We start from the raw sequence: 25285 nt of genomic DNA, 5'->3' as shown, positions 1-25285 counted from the left end.
CCAAGATCCCTACCAGGAGCCACTGCCCAGCAAAAATTGGAGGAAGATCTTACCAGAAGGTCTATCCTGGCTTTCCCAGATGCCCTGAGTCATCTCTCAGCACCTGTGTAAGGTATCTACCAACCCTCTTCAACCATCCACCATCAGCCTGGCACAGGCAAGGTTCCTTCTGCATGATAAATTCGTTCCTCAACCCATGGCCAGGTTAGTCCACCTTACTGGTGTGTGTGTGTGTGTGTGTGTGTGTGTGTGTGTGTGTTCACGTGTGCTCATGTGTATATGTGCTTGGAGTCCAGTGGACAACATTGGGTGTCATTCCTCAGTAAGTAACTATCTACTACTTTGGGTTTTTTGTTTGTTTGTTTGCTTTTAAGATTTATTATTTATGTGTATGTACGTATGTATTTGTGTGTATTTTCGTGTATGTATATGTGTGAGTGCAAGTGCCAACGGAAGCCAGAGGAGGGCATCCGAACCCCGGGACTGGAGTTACAGGGAGTTGTGAGCCACCATGTGGGTGCTGGGTGGGGATCAAAGCCAGGTCCTCTGGGAGAATAACCAATATTAAGAATATTGACCACTGAGTCATCCCACCATCCCCTGAACACACACATACACACATACCACAACACACACACACACACACACACACACCACTTTGTTCTCTGAGACAGAGTCTCTCACTGACCTGAAACCCCACAAAAGTGTCAAGCAGATTAGTCAGTCAGCCCCAGAGATCGGCTTTGCTGCTTCCTCCACAGTACAGTGATCACTAGTGCGTGCCCAGTTCAGCTTCTTTTATTTTATTTATTTATTGGGGGAGGGGTTCAAGACAGAGTTTCTCTGTGTTAAAGCTCTAGCTGTCCTGGAACTCACTCTGAAGACCAGGCTGGCCTCGAACTCACAGAGATCCACCTGCCTCTGCCTCCCGAGTGCTGGGAGTAAAGACGTGTGTCCACCACTGCCCGACATGCCCACGTGGATTCTGGGATCAAGCCCAGGTCCTCACACTTGCAAGGCAGGCACTGTCCTGACTGCCTTCCCTCCAGCTCACGCAGGTTAATGCTTTAACATCAGGTGACGGGCCCTTCAAGTTTTGTTGTTTCCTAGAGGTAGAAACAGCTCTGCATCCTGAGCAATTTGGTGCCCACACCTCCTTTGTGGGGCCATCACCCTTGGGTAACAGTTGCCAGCTATAAATCTCCCCAGGATCCATTATCAGTCAACTGGGGACAGTACTACACTCCCGAGCAGAGCCCCATGGGAGTCTTCATAGCAGCCAACCTGCACTGGTCACCTAGCCTCACTTTTTCCTGCCTCAGAAATGGTAAGTGAGGCTCCAGCCTACAGCCTTCCCTTCCCCAGCGAGACCTAATGCTTCCCAGTGTCCCCCACAGTGTGATGGACTTGTCAGTTTGACAGACTTCCAAAGGTGGCTAGTTGTGATTTCCTTGGCTTGCCATACTTGAATAAGAAAAATTTTGCATTTATTTATTTATTTACTTATTTATTCCTTGTATATGTGTGTGCCCACATTATACATACGCCCACTTGTATGTGCGGAAGTCAGAGAACAACTTGTGGGAATTGGTTCTCCCTTTTGACCACATGTGGCCTGAGGATCGAACTTGGGTCATCAGGCTTAACAGCAAGCACCTTTCCCCACTGAGCCATCTCACCAGTCCAATAATAACAATTTTATTATAAGCACATAATTTGTCATTTGTTATAAAGCTATAATATATTAATTATACTAATCTATACTACATAACAAACAATACCTTGACAATAATAAATTATAACCATTTTGAAGCAACAGCCTCAGGCTCTGTTCTGGAACCACCCTCACCATATTTTCCAATCTCCTGGTTGCCAAATCCTTACCTCATCCCTCCCACCACTTCCTTGCTGAAGCATGACATTTTCGCAGGTCACTGTCTGGGTTCAGTCCTCGTGGCCTTAGATTCTTCCGATGCTGCTCCCATCAGTGCTCCAACCAGGCCCTGAACTCTGTCCATTTCCAGAGCCATACCCAGTGAGAGTTGCCACTTACTCACAACACTCATTAGACACCTCTGGGACGCTAACCCATTCCTTGCTCATGCTCATGTCTCCAGGCACCGAGCTCTATCCTGAACTGATAGCCTGTGTCTCAACATTCTCTTCTCTCTGTTCTTCCTGTATAAAAGCTCACCAGAAACCTCCAGCAGCCCTCACTAAAAGCCTCCCAGGAGTGCCTAGGTGACATACACCTTCTTCCCAGAGCCTGCAGCCATTACCTATCATGACAGACTCTCCCACCTCAGCTGGATTCCAGCCCTTTGCGCTGGTCCCTCTCATCCCTCCTGTGTACCCCCCACCAGCCCATCCCCCATGCTTCATCAGACTGCTCCCCTGATTTAGGGCTTTCCATAGTTCTGCTCACTGGACAGTCTAGAACCCTTGACCTAATAAATGCAGTCTTCCTGATCTGGCTTTCCTTCCAAGCACACATCTAACCCTGTTCCTCCTCCCATTCCACACCCCAGCACTTAGCTCCAGAATGCAGTGTAGTGACCCACACTTCTGCTCCTTCATTCCTTCTCTTGCTTCTGGGGGTCCCTTAGGGATGCCTGTCCACAAGCCACTGCTCTCTCCCAGGGTTTCTTCCAAATGCTCTCCTTTTGGCCTCATATGATCCTTGTAATGCTGGATTGTTCTTGTTTCTTTCCATGTTTATTCAAAGATGCATCTTCCCAGGCATGGTGGTACACACCCATCATCCCACCACTCAGGAGGATGAGATGGGAGAATTGGCAGGATTACAAGGCTAGCCTAATCTGCATAGTAAATTCCAAACTAGGCTAGAACTTATGGGGGGGGGGCGTGGAGAACCAGGGCCTGGTGAGATAGCTCAGTGGATAAAACACTTGCTGCGCAAGCCTGGCAATCCAAGTTCAATCCCCAGAACCCGCAATTCCAGGAGGGAACCTACTCCTGAGAGCTGTGTATGCCTGCTATCATATACACCACATAATAATTAATAATAATAATAATTTCCTCTCAGAAATCAAAACAAAATTCTTGGAATCCAGTGTCTTGGATACTTTTCTATTGCTGTGATAAAGTGCCATGACCTAGGCAGCTTATAGAAGAATTTATTTGAGACTTACAGGTGTAGAGCTGAGTCCGTGACCATCATGGCAGGGAGCACAGCAGGCAGGCAGGCGTGGTGCTGGAGCAGTAGCTGAAAGTTCACATCTTGATCCATAGCAAAAGGCAGGACATAGTGATGCTCGCCTTTAATCCCAGCACTTGGGTGGCAGAGACAGGTGGATCTCTGTGAGTCTGAAGCTAGCCTGGTCTACATATGGAGTTTCAGAACAGTAAGGACTACGTAGAGAGACCCTGTTTCAATAAACAAACAAAGCACAAGCCAGAGAGATGGAGGGAGGGAGGGAGGGAGGGAGGGAGGGAGGGAGGGAGGGAGGGAGGGAAGGAGGGAGGGAGGGAGGGAGGGAGGGAGGGAGTTAGGGAGGGAGAGTGCACTGGGAATGGTGTGGGCTTTTTAAACCTCAAAGTCCACCCTCAGTAACAACTTCCTCCAACCAGGCCACACCTCCTAATTCTTCTCAAATAATTCCTCCAGCTGTAGACCAAACGTTCTAATACATGAGCCTATGGGAGCCATTCTTATCCAAACCGCCACGGTCAGGTAGAATGGCACATGTCTATAATGCCAGCAATGGAGAGGCCGATGCAAGAAGAGTTCTAGAAATTTAAGGCCAACGTGAGCTACCTACTGGGTTTAAGTCTTCCTTGAACTGTGTGTATCTGTGTGTCTGTGTGTGTGTGTGTGTGTGTCTGTGTGTGATGTGTGAGATAGACCATGACCTCAGGTCACAGTAAGCATATCAGTTTACAGTCCTGTTCCAGGGAGAGGTTTCCCCAGTGCAGCAGCTCTGCCCGGACAGGAGAGGGTTTCCCCAGTGAAAGTGTTCCAGCCTCTCTGCTCTGCTCTGCTCTGGTGAAAAGTTGTTACTTCTCTCCTCTGCTCTATTCTGGCAAAAGACGGTCTTCACCCAAACCTCAGTCAAGAGACTTATTGGGAGGGGAGAATCCAGAAGAGTGACTGCCTCTGCCAGGGTAGAGAAGGGCAGCAGCCGCAAACTGAACAGGTGCAGGGCTTACGTAGGGCTTCTTAGGGGCGGAGCTTTTCCAGGGAGAAGATTTTCAGGGTAGGAATTGGTCAGATTTCAGTCTCTTGAGCTCAGATTGGCTAGAGTTTGTACTCAGGAATTGACTGGTTTTCTGCTCAGGAACTGGTACATTTCCCTGCACAGACATTGGTTGGTTTTTTGCTTAGTTGGTCAGGGACAGATTTGGCTCTGGTTTCAGGGCCAAAGTATGTTTCTTTCACTGACCCTTTTACCTTACACTCGGGGCACTATCTATCACCTGTTCCTCCTCCCCAGAAACCACATCCTGTCTCCCACCTACAGCTGAACAGACAAAAGAGCAAGGAACCAGCAGGGCAGGACAGGGTTCTTGTGGGTATTCAGACACACACACACACTTCCCCTAAGGGAATTTTTTTAAAGAATACACCTATAATCCCAACACTACATGGATGGAAACAGGAGAATTAAATATTCAAGGCTAGCTTATGCTGCAAAATGAGACCCTGCCTCAAAAGAACAACAAAACATCTCCTTGACTACGTCACCACCTCCCTATAAACCTTCTGTGGTTTCCAGCTGCCAAGTTCGAAAACACAAGTACCTCATTTCTCCTTTCCCTCCCCACTTGGTATTTGCTGCCACCCCCACTTTGCTCTGTTTGGGGCCTAAGCTTTTGTTCTTGCTGCTGCCTCTTAAACCCCTCTTTCCTTCCCTCTTCTGCTTATTTATTTCAGAGTAAAAATGATCCAACTACCCAGACAGTAGAGGCACACGCCTTTAATCCCAGTGTTTGATCAAAAGTGAGACCCCAGTCCTCTAACAGCCCTATATCCAAAGAGGCTGGAATGTAATATTGGGTTGGAAGTGCCACTCCCAGCCTGCCAAGTGCCCTTGGACTCCAACTCCCAGCCTGCCAAGCGCTGACCACTCCCACAGGGTATTTAGGGTCGCACAGGAACAAGAACACATGGTTTGGGGTTTGTGTGTGTGCTCCGTCTTTTTCTCCCATAATCCCCTGGCCACCCAGGAGTATGCCATCGATTAAACACGGGCATTTAATTTGGTTTGATCTGGTCTGATTGAAGTTCTTTTGTGTCGGTGGAGCAGCTTATCCAACTAGCAACCAAAGGCAGCAGTTCTATGGGTCAGCAGTGTAGGCCTGAACCAGCTGCGATGATACCCATTTCTGCCCTGCCTTGTCGGCTGACGTCTATACCAGTGGGGTGATTGTGGAGGGGTTCACTCCTTGTCTGGCCATCAGCAGGTGGCTCTGACATAGCAGGTCTTCCTCACATGGCAGCCCGGTGACACTTATGCATCATGTTTGATGGAAACCATGAGCCATAAGTGTAGTGTAAAAGGGTCAACCAAAGAAATACATTCTGGCCCTGAAACCCAAGCCAGTGAAAGAAACACACCTTGGCTCTGAGATCCCAGCTACTGAAAGAAACACACTCTGGCTCTGAGACTAAAGCCAGTGGGGGAAAAAAAATACTTTAACTCTGAACCCAGAACCAAAGAAACCCACCCTGACCCTGAAACCAGAGCCAAAGGAACACACTTTGACCCTAGAACCAGAGCTGGTGAAAGAAATATATCCTGGCCCCGAAATTAGAGCCAAAAGGTCTATAAATGCCAGTAAAAGAAACACACTTTGGCCCTGAAACCAGAGCCAAATCTGCCCCTGACCAACTAAGCAGAAAACCAACCAATCCCTGTGCAGGGAAATGCACCAATCCCTGAGCAGAAAACCAACCAATCCCTGAGCAGAAAACCAACCAATCCCTGAGTACAAGCTCTAGCCAATCTGAGCTCAAGGGACTAAAATCTGACCAATTCCTACCCTGAAAAATCTTCTTCCTGGAAAAGCTCCACCCCTAAGAAGCCCTACGTAAGCCCTGCACCTGTTCAGTTTGCGGCTGCTGCCCTTCTCTACCCTGGCAGAGGCAGTCACTCTCCTGGATCTCACCCCCACCCCCACCCCCCATGCCCCAATAAGTCTCTTGACTGAGGTTTGGGTGAAAACCTTTGGCCAGGTGAAGCAGATGAGAGAAGTAACCACTTTTCCTAAGAGCACAGCAAAGCAAGGCTGTGACACTTTCACTGGGGAAACCTTCCCCTAACAGAGCAAATTTGTTCCAGTCTGGGGACCAGAGACGAATTGTAACAACTTCTCTGCGGAAGCCCTCTCCTGCTGGAGCAGAGCTGTTACATTGAGGAAGCCTTACCTTAGAGAAGGGCTGTAAGCTCCTAGGCTTGCTGTGACCTGTGGTATTCCTTGGCCCCCAGTTGCCAGAATATCCTTCCATCCGAGCTGAAGCACTTAGTATACCTTGACTCCGGAATGCCAGGATCCCTTTTCATCTGAGCTGTAATGCTTACAAAAACATCTACGACCAAACCCACTCACTGTTAGTGTGGTGGGGGCATGGATCTGGAGGGCCATCAATGTAGGGATCAGCCATTGTTGATTGCCTTGGCGGGTTACTTAGTCTAGGGTTTGTAACCCGCCTGGCAGTTCAGTTATTCCAGGGTCCTGGAGAGGCACTACCTGGAAGATATGAGCTAGGAAAGAGGAAGGAGGCTAAGCGAGGGGGTTCTTGTCAAAGCCTCAGTTCATTAGAGATGGGGTAGGGAGTTGGGGGATGGGCACAGGGGCCTGGCTCTTGCCGCGTGGTTCACGTTGGTCACATGGTCCGTGTTAGTCAAGTAGCCAGGAGGTTACCTTCAGTCAGGTCATCTAGGCCAGGAAGTCACAGATACACCTAGTTCTTTAGATAGTTTGGAATGTGGGGTGGGTTCCGCTAACAGATAGCTCTCCATTAACAGGCAATTTGGGTGTGGGGGAGGCTCTGTCAATAGAACTATTCCTAACACAATTAGGGGTGTGGGGTTCTCTGCAGACTCCCCAGGGTGATGGTTCCTGCAATGATTTTAGGAGGAAATTGGCTCCTGACAAGCCATAGTCTCCCCTCTGCTAGAGTGCCTCAAGCCTCCCACAAGCACAGTAGACTTTCACAAAGCACCCTTGATATGGTCCAGAGGTCCGCGAACTAAAAGCACAAATAATCTACCCCTGTATGGAGCAAGGATGGATCTGCTCAAAAGATGCTCACAACAGAGGGGGAGAAATAAGCACAGAGAATTGTCCAAAGCAGTTCTGAACTCAAGCCAGGAACGTGGAGTCAGAACCATACTCTAGAGCAATGGTTCTCAACCTTCCTTAATGCTGTGACCCTTTAACACAGTTCCTCATGCTGTGGTGACCCCAACCATAAAATTACTTCATTGCTACTTCATAACTGTAATTTTGCTATTGTTATGAATCATGATGTAAATATCTGTGTTTTCCAATGGTCATAGGCAACCCCTGTGAAGGGACTGTTCAACCCACCAAAGGGATCATGACCATGGTTGAGGGCCACTACTCTCGAGGCTGTATTGCAGCTAAAGAGATCCCCATGTTTCTGGGCTCTTGGTCCTAGCTTCTATGCCTTCCTCCCCTCCTCCCCTTCCCCTATTGTGTGATATATGTGACTGTGTATGGATACACTCCCCGGAGCCCTCGCAAGGAGAGGCCAAAGTTGACTCCAGACATCTAATTCAATTACTCTTGACCTTATTATGTACAAAGACTTAATTTACTTGCATTTATGTGTGTGGCTATGTGGCCACCAGATCTTCTAGAGTGGGAGTTACAGGTGATTGTGAGCAGCCTGACAACCGGGAACTGAACTCTAGTCTTCTTAAAGAGTAGCCAAGAGTTCTTAACTACTGGCCTTCTCCAGCCCTCTCTGCCTTATGATTTGAGACAGGGTCTCTCATTGAACCTTGAGCTCACCATTTAGACTAGACTGGTCGGCCAGTGAGCTCCCAGGATCTACCTGTTTCTGCCCACTACCATCCACCCACCCCCTTCAGCACTAGGATAATAGGCATAAATTGCCACACCCAACTTTTTAAATGGGTGCTGTCAATCAAATTCAGGTTCTCTCTTTATCCACTAAGTCATCTCCCAGACCCTCCCCCTTCTTTTCCCTGAGAATAGCTCATGAGTGCTTAGACCTGCCTCCTGTCCAAAGAAAGCTGGGATCCACTTTCACACTGAGTCATTTCCAGCCCTGTGGATCATACCCTCTCCCCACTTCCAAACAGGGTCGGCATCCTTTCATAAACCAGTGGATGGACCTTTCCATTAGACCTGAGCAAATGGCGTGGTGGTGCTTTCGTGTCAAAATCTATCCATGGCAGATTGCTCACAGACACCCATATTTTAGAATTTTAAATTTTTAAATAAAATGCATATATGGTGAGTGTGAGAATAACCCCCTTTTATTTTTTTGTAAGAGTCCATGTGTTCTTTCAATAATTTCTTGCCCCTGAGTAGTATATTATCTCAAGTCCTTGAGAGGAGTTTGTTCCAGAGGCTGATATTGGGGTTTTAGTATCATTGTGTGATGTGGGATTCCCCTCTGTATGCTGTGAATACCGTTGGTGTATAAAGAAGCTGCTTTGGGCCTATTGCAATGCAGAATAGGGCAAGGTGGGAATTCCAAGCAGATAGAGAAGGAGAGAGTAAGCAGAGTCAATGAGAAGCCATGTAGTTGCTGCAGAAGACAGACTCAACTGAACCTTGCCAGTAAACCATGAGCCTCATGGCAAAATATAAAATAAAAGAAATGGGTTAATTTAAGATGTAAGAGCTAGCTAGAAATATACTTAAGCTATTGGCCAAACAGTATTGTAAATAATACAGTTTCTGTGTGATTATTTTGGGTCTGGGTGGCTGGGAAATGAACAAGCAGCCTCTGCCAACAGTACCCAGACAGGAACTATCATTTATTTAAGGCATCAGTGACTAAAAGCCCTGTGATGGCTAACAGAGAAATTCACTTTCTATCTAACATTCCATGGTGGGGAGGGGACAGGGACAATGTATTCTTTCTATAATTATTTCCTGCTGACCTTAGGATGTTGTTTCCAGTCCCTGGAAGGCTAGAATGTTAGTGGAAGGCAATGCGGGAACTTAAAAGCATCTGGTTCATTGACAAGTTGAAAACACAGCATTTACTTTGGCTGGATTTGTCCCCATCAGCTTTCAGTGAGTTCAGGATTCACAGTCGTTTGGAGTAAGCTGTCGTCAGCAACTGACCCTTGGATGGATTTGTCAGCCAAGTGGAAACCTGTTGAGACAGATACAGACTAGGAACAGAGTTAAAATTTATGAACTCATTTGAAACTTGTAGACTCATAGTCTCAGTAACTGAGGAAGGGGAGGAGTGCCAAGACCAGGAGAGAGAGAAAAATACCATAATTCTTTTAACTTGTGAGAAGTGGATCCAAGTTGTAGGACTCTCTTGATTTTTCTGAAATTTATATGAATCTCCATTTTATAAAAAGACATAAAAGTTTTAGATATATTAGCATTATCAATCTGTGCTGAAATCCAGGCTGTAGAAGAAGCAGGTGGCAGGTATCTGTAAAACAGCAGAAGTAGATTCACGTCCTTGAACCTTAGCAAAACCTATAGATTTTGGTTAAACAGCATGTAAGCCTATATTCAGAAGACAACTGAAAGAAATTTAAAATCTTGAGCTTGTGATCCCAACAGTAAGCAGGCATTGCTCTGTGAGCTTGTCAGAACTCTATTAATGCTAAAGTCTGAACTCTTGAAGTTCTGGTATAATGATATTATAGAAGTGGAAAGAAACCCTGTAATACTTTTATATACAACTTAAGCCATTTTTATCCTTATAAACTGTATCCCTATTTTTCAGACTATCCTCTTAGAACCATATAATCCAAGCTTTTGTGCCTTCAGATCCTTGTAACCTGTATTGATGTCCTCAGGCCTTTATATTTTTTAGACCCTCAGAGTTTATGCAGACTCATTACACAAGCATTTTGTCTTATTTATAATCATCATAGAAGCAGTTAGACTGACGTTTTCACTTACAGATGTGATGCTGGCAGTTTTAGGAAACATGTTTGGGCTTCCCTGTGAAAGTCTGAATAGCAAAGAGCTTTAGCCTGTCATTTCATTGGAGGTCAATCACACAGAACCCTGTAACCCAGAGGGTTGCAATATGATGATTAATTGTTAACTTGTATTTTTGACCTGAGTCCTCCTTTCACCTTTAAAGAACATGATCCCATTTTTAACATAAATATTCTGAAGTGAAGAATCACCAGCCTTCTTAATGAAGAAAACTAACCAGAATTTACACAGCATGGTCAAACCTCATACAGACTTTACAGTTTTCCTTGAAACTCAGTATTGTTCACGTCACTGTGGCCTTCTACAACTTTCCGTGTATCCTTGGGTCCAGCCCGCCCTCTTTGCTCCTCTGGTTTAGCCAGACATAGACAATTTCCTTTTTTCTTTCCCAATTATTATTCCAGTCTCTTGCATTTTTTTCTTATCTTTTCTCTCACTTCCCAGACAACATGCAAATTTCTAAGTGTTTTTCTATGATTTCTTCCAGCAGTCCAAAATATTGCATAAATACAACATTTTAAACAAGAGCAGAAATATATATATATCATAATAGGAATAACTTAAATTTGCATTAACATATAAAAACCTGTAACAATGTAAAACATTTGAGATAACCAGCAGTTTTCTATCTTAATCAATAATAATTTGTACCTAATTTCCTTAAAAGATGATAAGTATTTGTAACCCATTGGATATAAATAACTAAAACCCATATTTTTTTCTTTTCCTGTGAAAACAAAAGCATAATGTTTCCCAAACATAATTCATCTTTGCTTTTATCTTAAAATCAATGCTTCCCAAAGCATACAGGTTGGTATAATTCGATATTTTTACTTCAAGCAGTATCAGGACAGAAAAGGGTTAAGGTGGGAAACTGTTGGCCAGCAGAAGAGACCTTGAGTGCTATCACAGTGAAGATTTTTCTCTTAGGAAGGAAAGGAGGGGGGAACAGCGCTGGTGGGCACAGAGTTTGCCCTTGACTGCCAGTGTTCCTAAAAAAAAAAAAAATGCTAACTTCTCTGGCCACAATTGCGGATTCTGGTTCACATTCGTGCAGTTTTTCCACTGCAAGCGGTCAATTCCCTGCCACCCCGTTCACATGTGCATGTCTCCCTGTTGTATCCTCCCTGCCCACCTGAGCATGAGCACCCCGCCCTCTGTAGGAGCTGCTGACTGGCTATGGGCCAGAGAACAGCAGAGGGAGGTGGCCCTTGCCATGCCTCTCCTTGGAGAAGCTTTTCTTTCAGGACTCAAAGTGCTGGAACTGATCCAACAAAATGCACAGGGTGGATGAGGCAGAGACAACAATGACAAACAGGTACCTGTGCCACTTAAGCTTTTCAAAGACATGAACACATAAGACAGAACAGCAACATAGTAACAGTCAAAACAGACCAAGACAAGGAGCGCTCATCCACTCAGACCTTTTGAAATCTCTAGACTTCCTTGCTGCAGGGAACCAGGGGCACACATCCTTTACACATTTCAAAAACCGAAGCAATTGCTGTTGTCCTTCCATAGTACCCCTAGCCTTTAAAACAGCTGTAAGTAAAAGTACAAATTCTAAAAATGTACACACAGCTGTGGATGCCCTACTTTGGCACCTCTAACTTTTAAAATATCTATAAGTAAATGTACAAACAACTGTTTACTATTTCTTAGACCTATAATTATATTAACTCTTAAATTTAAGTTACTTCTAACTTGTTTTCAGACTGTGCAACTGGCGTTTTTAGTATTTACGTGTGTGTTTACTTTTATATTTACAACGCACAGCTCCTGGATAAGCTCCCCACAGTTCCATTTTTCTGAGTGCACTCTTTTAACTCAAGGTGACCATCACATAAGTCCCCCAAATCCAGCCCCACTTTGGGCGCCATATGTCAAGGCCTGCTCCAACAAAGTCGGGTGGGGTATCTGGAAGGGGGCACAAGAAATACCAGACTGTAAGAAATTGAGACAGAAAATACAGGATAGATCCAGAAGGTCTGTTGGTGAATGACAACCAGTCTCAAGTGTATTTCAGAGCCTGCTTATATGCAAAAGCAGAACAAAGCACAGCATAGTCAGTCAGTGTCTAATCATGAGAGACACTCCTGTCCTTGAGTAAGAGTTTCCAATTTCTATCTCAATATTCCCGAAGTTTGGCATCAGCAGTATTCTTTCTATTAAATCACGTGTTCTTTTCTCATGGTCAAAATGCTCTTTCCCATGGGCTTAATCAGAACTTTGTCACAGCACTCAAGGACCCAGGCAGAGCAGGCAAGCTTGAACTCAAATGATTTGTAAGTCTGACTTGACTCCAGATGGAAACTGAGTCACACATGGGCTACCACACACCTCCCATAGTTGTGCTGGGCTCTCCTACAGCAATCACTAAATAACAAAATGCCCCACTGGCTTGCCTACAACCTGATCTTATGGAAGCATTTTTCTCAACTGAGTCTCCCTCTTCTCTGATGACTCTAACTTGTGTCAAGGTGACCTAAAAGTAGCCAGCACAGCCAGTCTGAACTTGATAGTTCAAAAGAGGAAAAGAGGGGCTAGTGAAGTGGGTCACTGGGTCAAGATGCTCGCCACAAAGAGTCATGACCTGTGTTGGGTCCCTCATGATTAAAGGAGAGAAACAACCCATACAAGTTGCCCTCTGACCTCCACAGGGCTGTGGCATGCAAAGGGACATGTAAACACACATAATAAAAAAACAAACAAACGAATGAAAAACAATATTTCTCTTAGTCTGTATTCTATTGCTGTGAAGAGACACCATGACCATGGCAACTCTCATAATAGAACCATTTAATTGAGGCTTGTTTCCAGTTTCAAAGGTTTATTCTGTTATTGTTATGGTGGGAAGCATGGCAGAGAACAGGCAGATACGGCACTGGAGAAGTAGCTGAGAGTTGTACATCTGGATCTACAAGCAGCAGAAAGAGAGAGCTACTGGGCCTGACTTGGGCTTTTGAAACCTCAAAGCCTACACTTCCTTCAACAAGGCCACACCTCTAATCCTTCTCAAGAAGCGCCACTCCCTAATGACTAAGCATTCAAATATATGAGCCTATGGGAACCATTTTTTTTGTTTGTTTGTTTGTTTTTCAAGACAAGGTTTCTCTATAGCTTTGGAGCCTGTCCTGGAACTAGTTCTTTTAGACCAGGCTGGCCTCAAACTCACAGAGATCCACCTGCTTCTGCCTCAGGAATACTGGTGTGCACCATCACCACCCCACTTGGGAACCATTCTTATTCAAAACACCACACACTTAAATACAAGGCTTTCTTGTTTGTTTTGTGTTTTGTTTTAGCAAAAAGGAGAAACTAGAAGAGAGATATGTTTATCTCTCAGATTTGGAATATGAAACCCAAGGTTTTGGGCCCATCTGGTCAGCATCTGGTAAGAACCTTCCTCCCAGCTGCTTCTGAGAAGTTTCTGAAGGGTCACACAGACAAGCGATCACACAGAGAGAAGGGAAGTAAGAGTAAGATGAGACAAATCCAGTCCCTCAATAACCCACTCATGAGGTGGAGCCCTATGACCTATCTACCTTCCACCAGGCTCCACCTCTTAAAGGTACCACCAGTTTCACACAGTTATACTGGGGACCAAGCTTCTAGCATGAGTGTGGGGGACTGCATGTGTCTGAACCACAGCAGGCGTATCTCCAGTCCTCTAAGTCACCAGACCCAAAGTTTTTACCAACTGTGCAACCGCTACAAAGCACAAGCATTCTTGTTCCGGCTGCCATGTAATTCCCTTAGTAAGAAAGCTTGGACTGTGCCGAGCCAGGACAGTCAGGTTTTCCATGTGGGTCCCAGGAGAGAATGTTCCAGGGAGAAGCTACATAACTTTCTAATACTCATGTGCAAAAATCTTAGCATCACTACTGCACGACCTGATAACTGAAATAGTCAGAAGGCCTGTGGAGAGTCTAGAGGAAGGAGGAGGCAGAGGACTGTGGTGGGGCACACCTGTGATCTCAGCACTTGGGAGGTAGTGACAGAAGGGTCAGGATTTCAAGGTCATGCTCAGCTATGTAGCAGGTTTGAGGCAAAGAGAGAAATTCCCCATTCTTTATTTTATTTTATTTGTGCAACCCTGACTGTCCTGAAACTAGTAGACCAGGCTGGCCTTGAACTCAGAAATCCACCTGCATCCGCCTCCAGAGTGCTGGGATTAAAGGCATGCACCACCACTATGGCCCCAGCTCTTTTTTTTTTTAAACAGGGCCCCACTATGCCCAGACTTCATTTCTTAATAAAAGAAGACATAAGAATTTTTACCCAGGTTTTGGAATCAACACAGGCCTATCTGGGGTAATTTGTTGTTTTGGGAGATTTATTCATGTTTTGAGACAGGGTCTCATGTATTCCTGGCTGGCCTCAAGCTCTCTACGTAAGCAAAGATAGCCTTGAACTTCTGATCCTCCTGCCCCCACTCCTGAGTGCTGGGATTGTAGACACCACCACACCCAGATGGTGGATGCTGGATATCAACCCCAGGGTTTCATGCATATTGGGCAAACATTCTGTCCACTAAGCTACATCCTCAGCCTCCATTCTATCGTATGCTGGATCGCTTGGAATCACACACGCTTCTGTGGTCATACACAGAGAAAAGGCCTGTCACCTGGGAGCTGTCTGAGCTAGGTGATCCCATGATGACTCATGGTCAGTTCTCCACATGGCTAGCTCAAAATTCTTCATAAGACTGATTGGAACTAATTTCCAAGGAAGCAATTGCCAACACAAACGCAGTGTTTAGGCACCTGTCTTCATCACGCACGCTAATGGCCAGTTGGCCAAAGCTTGTCCCATGGCCACACCCAGAACTGGCACAGATACTGGAGGCTTGATTCATGGGGACCCCTAATGAGGCAATCTATCACCCATGGGCAACTCTGGTTCCCCTTTGAAGACTCAGTGCCCATCTCCGCTCTGCCCTATTCAGGAGGAAGGAACGGGTGACTCCAAGGAAGCAGGGCTCCAAACACAGCAGGACTGAGCGCAGTTAAATTCAGAAAGACTATAGCAGGATGCACAGGTTCACACCAGACAGAGATCAGGAAGTCGACAGGGGCTCCCACCCTAACCAAGAAGCTGTCTGCAACTGACACCACTTACAAAGGAAAAATTCGTTCTCTCCAATGGAGTCTCATGGGGTCTGTCAGCCACAGTCAGGGTAGCCCCATGTCTAAGAGTAGATGGCCAACTCAAAACAAATTCAATGGTGTCTTTATAGATTCTAATTGTTTCGGGCATTTTTTTTTGTCTTGCTGGTGTTTTGCTTGTATAGTTTGGTTTCCATTTTTGTAGGGATTTGTGTGGGGCAGTGTATGGGCTTCTTGGTCTTTGTAATTTTGGTTTATTTGTTTTGCTTGTTTGTTTGTGTTTTTTTTTGTTTTGTTTTTTGTTTTGTTTTTTTGGTTTTTTCGAGACAGGGTTTCTCTGTGGCTTTGGAGCCTGTCCTGGAACTAGCTCTGTAGACCAGGCTGGTCTCGAACTCACAGAGATCCGCCTGCCTCTGCCTCCCGAGTGCTGGGATTAAAGGCGTGCGCCACCATCGCCCGGCTTGTTTGTGTTTTTAAGAGAGAAAGAGCATGGAGTTGGGTGGGTGTGGAAGGTGAGGAAGATCTGGGATGAGAAAAGCATGATTAGAATAGATTTTTATAGCCGGGCAGTGGTGGCGCACGCCTTTAATCCCAGCACTCGGGAGGCAGAGGCAGGAAGATCTCCGTGAGTTCGAGGTCAGTCTGGTCTACATGAGCTAGTTCCAAGACAGTCAGGCCTACACAGAGAAACCCTGTCTCAAAACAAAATAAAACAAAAACCAGAACAGACAGAACCGGTGTAAACTAGAAGGCAATGAACCACAGAGTTGTCATCTGACCTCCACATGCATGTCATGGCACACGCAATCCCACACATGTGCGTGCACACTCACACACGCACAATAATAATGATGATGACGATAATTAATGTCAATTGAATGTTTAAAAATCAACAGAAAAAGACTGTCCCCCCCCAGGCTTTCTTTGTCCACATAAGGACATTAAAAACACACAGGAAATCCACCATGAGCACTTAAACAAAAACGTGGGAAGCTATACTCTGGAGATGCAAGTGTAGAAAAGGCAGCTGTGGCCTTAGACTGGACCAACCTTGGAGCTGGGTACTATGGGCTGTCTTGACATCTGATCAAATCTGCAGGGTTTCAAGTGTCCCCGCATCTTACAGAATCAGAGGGCTGCTCCACTCTACACCAGCTGATAACGTCCTCAGCCAGACAGCCCTCCTTATGAGGACCAGGCTCAGGTCTTGCTTCTCCCTGAGCGAAGGCTTCAGTTTTCCTGAGACTGCAAGCGTGAGTCAGTCTGTCCAGTTCACCGTCCTGCAGGGAACCCGGTATCCCCACCAAGCCTGCCTCCCAGAGATCCAGGTTGGTGGGTTTCAAGATACAAGCCCCTTCTGGCAATTCTGTGGATAGTGTTGTTCTCTGGATTGTGAGCATATGAGGCCCTTAAATCCTATTACTCAACGCTGAGTGTTCAGCCCTGGGATAGGTACCTTTCCTACAGCAACTAAGTGAAGGGTGGAGGGGGGGGTTCCCAAACATGGTGGCAATCTGGCAGTGATGGCCAAATACCCCTATACCATCTCCCCCATGGCACAATGAAATCATTATAGAAAAGCCTTGATATTCCAGGCTCGAAGTACAGGAGCCCTGTGAAGTCAATCCGAGACCTAGTCACTCCTTCATCCCAGGCCTGGCTCCCCTGCAGAGAAACTGGCTGACTTTTGACAAGTCATTTTCTTTCCCTGTCTTCAGGTCCAGGCTGTAAAGTGAGGGGCAGTTCTGTGACCCCTCTGATGTTCCCAACACTCTGATAGCATCTACAAAGATATATGACTATAAAGGGTAAATGTCCCTAGGTTGTTTTGATCTCGAGGAGTTTGTCACCCACGTGTCTCAAGCTGGAGGGGCTACGGGAGACAATGAAAGAGTGGCCTGGGTGACCAACAAAAGACTCTCTTCCCTGACTCAGTTCCTTCCAGCTTTGACTTCTCACTTGGCAGAAATGGGAGTTTTCTGTCTCCTCCCGTTTCCCATCCATGGTCTCTCCCCAGATCCTGAACTGTCTTCTTCCGGCCTTTGATTCCATCTGACTGGAGATGATGCTCAAGCAGACACAGAGTAGAAAGCTCTCAAAAGGCCATGCTCCCCTCCCTTTCCTGAAGGCAGAGTGCCTAGGGACCCAGAAAGTAGGCCAGGTCCTGGAAACCTTCGCAAAGTAGCACAGACAGGCCTCAGAAGGACCTGCAGAGTAGCATCCAGGGCCTCGGGCAGCCTGAGCTCTGCAGCTAACAGCCCTCTGGCCCATGTTCTGCTCTGGAATAAAGGAACCAAGCAGCTCCAGACCCAAGCTGTGGGAGGAGGAAGTCCCGAACTATAGCAATTGGGCTCAGATAGGAAAGATCCCTGAACCCGACGGGAACCCAGTGCGTCCAGGGACAGAACGGAGCATGTGTGGAACGAGACAGGAAGGAAGCTCAAAGATTGAGAAAGAATGCAAGGGGGTTGAGAAGCTGAGGCCAGGACACCCAGATTCTGAGACGTTCCCCTTTGAACAGTAAAGCCAGGTGGGTTTATCTACAAGAGGGGTAGTCCTCGAAGGAGGGGCTGTTCCTTAATTCCCAAACCCTGGGGAGCTTTACCAAAAGCACCCCAGGAGTTCAATGGCTTACCAGAGGAATAGCTCCACTCCTGTTAGAATGTCCCATCATCTCAGGCACTGAGGGAGGAGATTGAAATTGCATCTGCAGGCCCAGGGAAGGCTTCCAGCAGGGCCATTACTGTATTGAGCCTGCAGTGCCGGTGCCAGGGCTGACTTCTATGAGGAAACAGGAGGATGAGCAGGCAGATGGCTGAGACCTAGGGCTAGCCCACAAGACTTCCCAACCAGAATTCAGAGACCAGGAGGATCAAATCAGACCAGCCTTTTAAAAATATAGAGGGACAAGCAAGATGACTCGGTGGGTGAAGGGACTTGTCAACAAGCCTGACCACCTGAGGTGAGTCCCCACAAACTACGTGGTAGGAGGAGCCAACTCTGGAAATCTGACCTCTGGCCTCCAAATAGGTGCACTTGGCCATGTGCTTGCACAAGACACACATACACACTGTTGTTCTTTTGCCGAACTACAGTTCCCAGCGTTCTCCTGGATACGGACATTTCCCAGAAGCCTTTGCATTCCCCGTTAAAAGCGAAGGTCTTTACGAGTTCGCCCTTTCCTCTTCCGCTTTCCTAGTGTATCGACACACCTTCACCTGCCTGTTGCGTGTAAACAATTTTAAGTTTCATTTAATATAATAATAAATATTAACAAATAAATCATTAGCACTCCGTGTTTAAAAAGAACCTCTTAGTGACATCACAAAGTTTATGGGGGAGAAGAGGTATCCCTGAGGATGAGAAACTGGGACTGGGCCTTTCCAGTTATCACATACATGCCCCCCCCCCATTCTGAGAGTTCTCTCTTTTCTCTCCCACTAGCTGAAGGGTGTGAAGTGGAGTGGCTCAGCACTGAGGCTTTGGGTTCTAAGATCCCGCGATTGGTCGGTCTGCTAGACTACTTACCAACCATGAAGTAACGAGGAGTGGGATAGGCCCAGTCTGTTGTGATGGGATTGGGGATGGAATGTGACCGTGGATGTAATGAGCTGGGCACAAAGCTCGTGAGAAGGCAACACTCCTTCCCTTGTTTGAAGACTCATGGAAGTGAGAACATTATAGCTGGCTGGGCCAGGGAGGGTCAGCTCAGGAATAGCGTCAGGAGCAGAAAGCATTCCTCCAGCAGCGCCAAGGGCTCTACGTACAGGAGGTGGACAGGCCTGGGCAGCAGAGAGAGGGGCCAGGCGGGTGCACCTCTTGACTTGCTTCCGAAAGCCTGCTCTAGCATGGAATGCAACCAACCAATTTCCTTTGCAGAATTCCAGGCTCCAAAGCCAAAACTTGTCCCTGGAGGCTCCAGCCTAGAGGGAGAGGAGGGGGAAGCTAGCAGGCCTCCCCAGAGCACTCTCCCCTTCCTTTGTCCAGACTTCTGAAGGCTCTAGCAGAGAAAGGGTTACAGCCTTAAAAGAAGAGCAAGTGCTCCTGTATGAGAAGGAGGCTGCCCCATCCTTATTCCGGGGGTTCCCAAACTGTCTTTTCCCTAAGCAGGCCAGTAGGCCACAGGACTGAGGGTACCCCTTCAGTAACAGCCAGCCATCTTCTCACACCCAGGCGCGCCCTCACCCGATACCCCACCCCCTCCATCCTTTTTTTCCCTCAGCCTCTGATTGGCTGAACCCCGAGGCCCTCCCCGCTCCCCCTCTCCCCCACCCCTGGTGAAAACTGCGGGCTTCGCGCAGGGTGCAGCAACTGGAGGCGGTGGTGCATCCGGACGAGGCTGCAGCTACCAGAGTCCAGGTGAGAGCAGGAGCCGGGACGAAGCCGCGCACACAGGGACAGCCACAGAGCGAGGGTGCTAGCCCTTCCAGCGGCAGCTTTGGAAAAGGATACGAGGGCGCTCCTTGATGGGGGCGCGGTAACTGGGGAAGGGACTTGCATCCCAGACTGGGCGGGAGTGAGTCTGTGCAGGGTCGCAGGCTTTTGCTGGCGGGCGCTGTCAGAGACTGGGTGCCAGAGGAGAACCGTGAGGAAGGGGACACCGAGGACAACCTTTAGTTCTGCCGTCCACCCAGAGGTCCCCACGTTCAGATCGCTGGGGAAAGGGGATAGTGCCGCTAGAAGGAGGAGGCAGGTGGCAAGCTGGAGGGAGTCTCCGCCGGGTGACCTCGCGGCTGGCTGGGTGCGGGGCACCTCAGGTAAGGAAACCGCAGTGCTGCAGAAGGGGACTGGGTGGCAGGCGCGGGGGAGGGAAGAGCTAGAAAGGATCACGGGGGGATGGGGAACCTCAATTGGGAGAGGAGGATTGAAATACGGAAATGGCATCAGGGTGGGGTCAGCCAGGCATGGCCTCAGGAAAAGACCCAGAATTTGGCTGGGTGTGGGCTTCTGAGACTGGGGCACCAGGACACAAACTGCCTCTGTCAGAGCACTCTACCTCTTCTCCTGGTTATGCCAGGCCTCCAAGTCTCAGCTCCATTTCCTTCCTCTAGAGTTCCTTTTTCCTCCCCCGAATCCCAAACCCACACTCTCTCCTCCAAAACCCAGTGTTCTCAAATCCAAGCCCTATGCGGGCTTGGGCGTGGTGGGTTAGCCTTTAATCTCAGCCCTCAGGAGGTGGGGGCAGCAAAATGAAGAGTTCAAGATCAACTTGGTCTTACCTCACGAGTTCCAAGCTCACCAGGGTTACTTAAGGAAGCCTTGCCTCTAAAATAAATAAACAGCCCCCTTTCTCCGCCACAAAGTCTTGGGATCCAGCGCCCCCTGAGCTGAGATGACATTCACTGTCGCAGCCCATCCTGGAGATCCCATTCTCTTCCCCCAAGAACCTTGGACTGAGAGAGTGGCAGAGAGGTGCGCCCTGCGCAAAAGGCTGTGTAGCCTAGGTGGAGCCCGCGAACACTCTCTCAAGCAAGGACAGGCTGCTCAGTGTTGCCAATGTGCTGAGCAGGGGGCGCTTGACTGCAGGGTGGGGAGTGAGTGGGGGAGGGGAGCTGGTGGTAACAGAAAACCTAAGTCGGGAAGCTATAAACACTGGACTAGAAAACTGCAGCCCCCAGAATCCTCGAGAGCTGGCCTCATTTGCAAGCGTCTCTGGCTTATGTACAACCAGAGCGCTAAGGCTTCTCATTCATATCCTGTGTCCTGTGCAGGCCTCTATGGCACCTTAGCTAGACACGTGCCTGACCTCATCCCTAGTCAATAAGCTGTCTGGATCACTTACTGTGGGGCATAGCGCCTGATACTTATCTTTTTTTCTTCTTCTTTTCTTTTCTTTTGGTTTTTCGAGGCAAGGTTTCTCTGTAGCTTTGGAGCCTGTCCTGGAACTAACTCTTGCAACCAAGCTGACCTCGAACTCACACACAGAGATCTGCCTGCCTCTGCCTCCCAAGTGCTGGAATTAAAGGTGTGCGCCACCACCATCCAGTGCTTACCAATTTTCTTAAACCCCATCACAAATTCCTCCCTCCCCCCCCCATGTAAGGTTTCTCTGGCTGTCCTGGAACCAGCTCTATAGATCAGGCTGACCGCCTCCAACTCACAGAGATCCGCCTGCCTCTGCCTCCCTGCCTCTGGGATTAAAGGCGTGCGCCATCACATCTGGTCACAATCCTATTCTTACGTAAGGTTCAAAGAACCTCATTTATCCAGTAAATATCTTTTATCCAGCTCTCAGGACACAGTTTGAGGGCATCCTAAACTACATTGGGAGATCCAGCCTCGATAAATAATAATAGGCCAGGTGGTGGTACATACCTATAATCCCAGCACTCGGGAGACTGCAGCAGTTTGGTGAGTTTGAGGCCAGCCCAAGCTACATAGTGAGACCCTATAAAATAATAACAAATAATTAATTATAAATAAGCAAGTATATTTGAGTATCTATTATATGCTAGGACTGATCTGGGAATTAGGTACCTTCTCAACTAGTCCCCAAGGAGGGTGTCTTTTTGTTCAATGCGTATGAAAGTATTCATTTGGAAAGATTGAATGAGTCTGGAGAGCGGATGCACAGCGTCATAACCAAGCCTGACCCTCCTGACCCTTGCACTCGGGCTTGGACTAAGACGGTAAAAGTTATGTGCAGTTTACCAGACCAAAATTGTAAACATAGGCAATGCTTGTCCAGAGGGGTCTGAAATCCCAGAAAAGTGCTGGAGTCGCCCAGCAGGGAAGTACTCCGGGGACAGCACAGACACGTGGCATCCCAGAAGTGTTTCCTCCTCCTTTGCTTTCTCTGAGTGGCAAAAAGCCTCAGGCAATGTCACCTTCAAAGAGAAGAGGTGAAGGGAGGGGCTTGGGTGTCGGTCGAGGTCTGCAGGGGCTGTACACCCCGACAGTGAATGTGGGCCCACTTGTCCCACCTCTTGGCTGATACCCAGCTTTCCCCACTCCAGAATCCAGGACAGAACCCTTGGCACCATGAACCCAGTCATTGGCATCGCTCTCCTGCTTTCAGGTACTGGGCAAGGGGCAGGGCCGGCATTCCTTCCCTTGGGGAAGTAGTCTCTTTGTCTTAGACTCGGGAGTTTGGAGGGCTCAACCTCACTGATCTGCCTGTTGGTGGTCTTCAGCAAAGTGGAAACTCCATACAGGAGCTCACTTGAAACATTCATTGATGAGACTTAGAGGTTGAGTAGACTAGAGATGGAAGTTGGAGTCAGGGGGGTTGTTCTGATATTCTACCAGTACCCCAGGGGTGAGTGCAAAGCACACATCCTCCCCAGCCAGGCCCCACCCTACTCTTCCTGGAGGTGGGAGGCCCCTGCTCTGTGTCTCCCCCAATTCAGAGAAGGCACTGCTGTGCCAGTCTTGCAGATGTCAAGAGGACAAAAGGTGACCAGCCTGACGGCCTGCCTGGTGGACCAGAACCTTCGCCTGGACTGCCGTTATGAGAATAAGACCAACTCGCCCATCCAGCACGAGTTCAGCCTGACCCGAGAGAAAAAGAAGCACGTTCTGGCAGGCACTCTCGGGGTACCCGAGCACACGTACCGCTCCCGGACCAGCGTCACTGGCAACCTCAACATCAAGGTCCTCACCTTAGCCAACTTCACCACCAAGGATGAGGGCACCTACGCATGTGAGCTGCGAGTCTCTGGCCAGTCTCCCACAACCTCCTCTCAAAATGTCTCTGTGCTCAGAGGTGAGACTAGTTCCCAGAAAGATAAAATGGCCAGGTTAGCCGGGCTGGGGCTAACTAATCTGCCTACAAAAAAAGCAACCAGCAGCTCCATTAGCTGGGCTGGAGAGGAGAGGGGCCCAATAGCCTACTCATATTTCCCAATGGCTGCCTGATCCCTGGGGAACTGCTGCCCTCTGTGTGAGTGGGGACAGATCAGGGGCGGGATAGGCAGAGCTTGGAGTAGAGAATATATATTGAAGAGCTAGTGGAAAGACGGTAATTCTGTTACACCATCCGGTAGAGCCAGCTAAGACTTCAAGACAGCAGCTGCCTTAAAGGGATAGCACCTGGCGTTGCCTTTGCTGCCCCTCCTCCCCTCACCTCCTTCTCTCTCCACAGACAAGCTGGTGAAGTGTGGCGGCATAAGCCTGCTGGTTCAGAACACCTCTTGGCTGCTGCTGCTCCTAATCTCCCTCTCCCTCTTCCAAGCCATGGATTTCATTTCTCTGTGACTGGTTGGGTCCACGGAGAAACAGGAAGCCTCAAGGCCCAGTACAGAGGTCCTGCTTCTCTGGGTCAGCTGACTCCCTTCCTCAGTCCCTCAGTCCCTTGGGGAGAAACAGGGACCCCGTCCCTCCTAAGGAACCCCAGTGCTGCATGCCATCCACCGCCCTCTCCACTGACCGCTGGCTGCCATTTTATACTCTTCATTCCGGGGCTGCTTCTGTTTATTTCAAGTTTCTCCTTTCTTTTCTCTGGGAGTTTGTGACGAGGGAGGCCAGGATTAGGGACCTAACGGAGCATAAGGGTGGATGATGGATATTGGGGTGGCAGGTTACCAGTCCCTGGGGGGAGTTCCTCCTTGCCAACCAGGCCAGATGTCTGAAGGAGACAGAGTTGGGGTGTGTCTGTGCCTGGTACAGTCATACTCTTGATGAAAGTATAGCCCAGTGGGCAGGGAGGGGGCCTCAAGATCTCAGGATATCAGCATGCTGCTCAGCCTTTGTGGCCCATCCAATGAGGATGAGAGCCGAGATTCTACAAGATCTTTCTCAGCCGCCACACACACACACACACACACACACACACACACACACGCCCCCTCCTATCACTGAAGAAGTCCCCTGGGGCTCTTGAGCCAGGGCACATTCAGTAAAGATGCAGGTTCAACCAGAGAATTTTGGGGAGACGGGAGGAGGAAGAGGTGAGGGAACATCACCCCTCCTGTCTCTGTCCGCCACTGCCTGGAGTGACTGGACTGACAGAGGAAGGCCAGCTCCTCCCCAGCTCCCAGGGAGCCAGAACTGTGACTGGAAGACCTAAGTCAGTGCAGGAAGGAGGTCCTAGAGCCATCCAGCTGGACCCGGCTTGCTAAGGGAGATCCTTGGCTCTTCTTTCCCATGCCCCTCTGTGCCAGCCCCTCTGGCTGTCCCTGATCCCCCAGACAACCAGAGTCTTGCCACCTGCCTCCTCTGGGACCTCCTAGGGTGAGAAGCAGGTGGTGGAGAGAGACCCAGTGTGAATACTTCTCGGAAGATAGCTTTTCCCAACACCCGCTTCCCCACTGGCAACTCTGCCTGTCCTGTCACCATGTGTAGTGCCACCACAGCTTACAGCATCTCACTGAGGGAAAAAAAAAAGCTGCACAATAAAACCAAGCCTCTGGAGTCTGTCCTGGTGTCTGTCTTCACTTCGCTCCACCATGATCCCCGACCCGGATGGCTTGACTGGGTGTTTCTATGGGCAGAAGGCCCAACAGGACTCTGAGGACCCCGGTCTTCCTATCCCCTTGCCTACTCTCTCCCACTTTCTGCACACACACACACACACACCGCCACAGGAACACAATACTGGGCTTCTCTACAGAGTGACTCTGACGTGAAATCGTCAGTCAAAGCCATGTGGGTTCTCTCTGCTGACTCACCAGGCAGCAGCCATGAGTTCACCCGCCAACACGTGGGCCCCACCAGGCAACCCTGGCTCTGGAAGTACCAGTGATTTTGTTCTGATGGGTGCACCCCGCCTTTTCTCCCAGCCCTGTTTCTACAGAAATGCAACCTTAAGTCCTGTCTGCCGAGAAGGCGCACATGCCCTTGAGAGCTGGGAGGCCCAGGCATCAGGCCCTCAGTACAAAAGCAACCACCTGGGAAAGGGCTGGGGTAGGCTTCCCCTCCCGAGTGGAAACGTGGGGTCCCACCCCTGGAACCCTCCTCAAAGAGTGATGAGTGAAATGTGAACAGGCACCACAGGCCGTCCTGGGTTTAGGGTCGGCTGGGGACCACAGGGTGGTAACGGGCTTCATTTGCAGTAAACTATGGAGACAGCCTGAGACAGC

General features: G+C 48.5%; 1 protein-coding gene across 5 annotated transcripts; it reads left to right on the top strand.

The window, feature by feature from the left end:
- On the top strand, positions 1-24622 carry Thy1 (Thy-1 cell surface antigen). Of its 5 annotated transcripts, XM_075966255.1 has the most exons (5): positions 19581-20023; positions 21495-21617; positions 22223-22284; positions 22636-22971; positions 23350-24622. In XM_075966255.1, the coding sequence occupies exons 3-5, from the start codon at positions 22248-22250 to the stop codon at positions 23460-23462; spliced, it is 486 nt and encodes a 161-aa protein (XP_075822370.1). In that variant the 5' UTR covers positions 19581-20023; positions 21495-21617; positions 22223-22247; the 3' UTR covers positions 23463-24622. The 5 variants fall into 5 exon arrangements, with proteins under 5 accessions (XP_075822367.1, XP_075822368.1, XP_075822371.1 ...); XM_075966252.1 differs by lacking the exons at positions 19581-20023; positions 21495-21617 and adding an exon at positions 1-204; XM_075966253.1 differs by lacking the exon at positions 21495-21617 and having other exon boundaries at positions 19339-19625.
- The last annotated feature ends 663 nt before the right edge of the window (positions 24623-25285 follow it).

The sequence above is a fragment of the Microtus pennsylvanicus genome, chromosome 3, assembly GCF_037038515.1.
Source record: "Microtus pennsylvanicus isolate mMicPen1 chromosome 3, mMicPen1.hap1, whole genome shotgun sequence".
Lineage (NCBI taxonomy): Eukaryota > Metazoa > Chordata > Mammalia > Rodentia > Cricetidae > Microtus > Microtus pennsylvanicus.
The sequence above is the reverse complement of the archived record's forward strand: the minus strand, read 5'-3'. Positions and strand labels throughout refer to the sequence as shown.

Excerpts from the sequence above, each read along its gene's own strand:
- Thy1 (XM_075966252.1), top strand. Across the intron at positions 22,285-22,635 it reads CATCGCTCTCCTGCTTTCAG|TCTTGCAGATGTCAAGAGGA; the intron begins GTACTGGGCAAG and ends CTGCTGTGCCAG. Across the intron at positions 22,972-23,349 it reads AAATGTCTCTGTGCTCAGAG|ACAAGCTGGTGAAGTGTGGC; the intron begins GTGAGACTAGTT and ends CTCTCTCCACAG.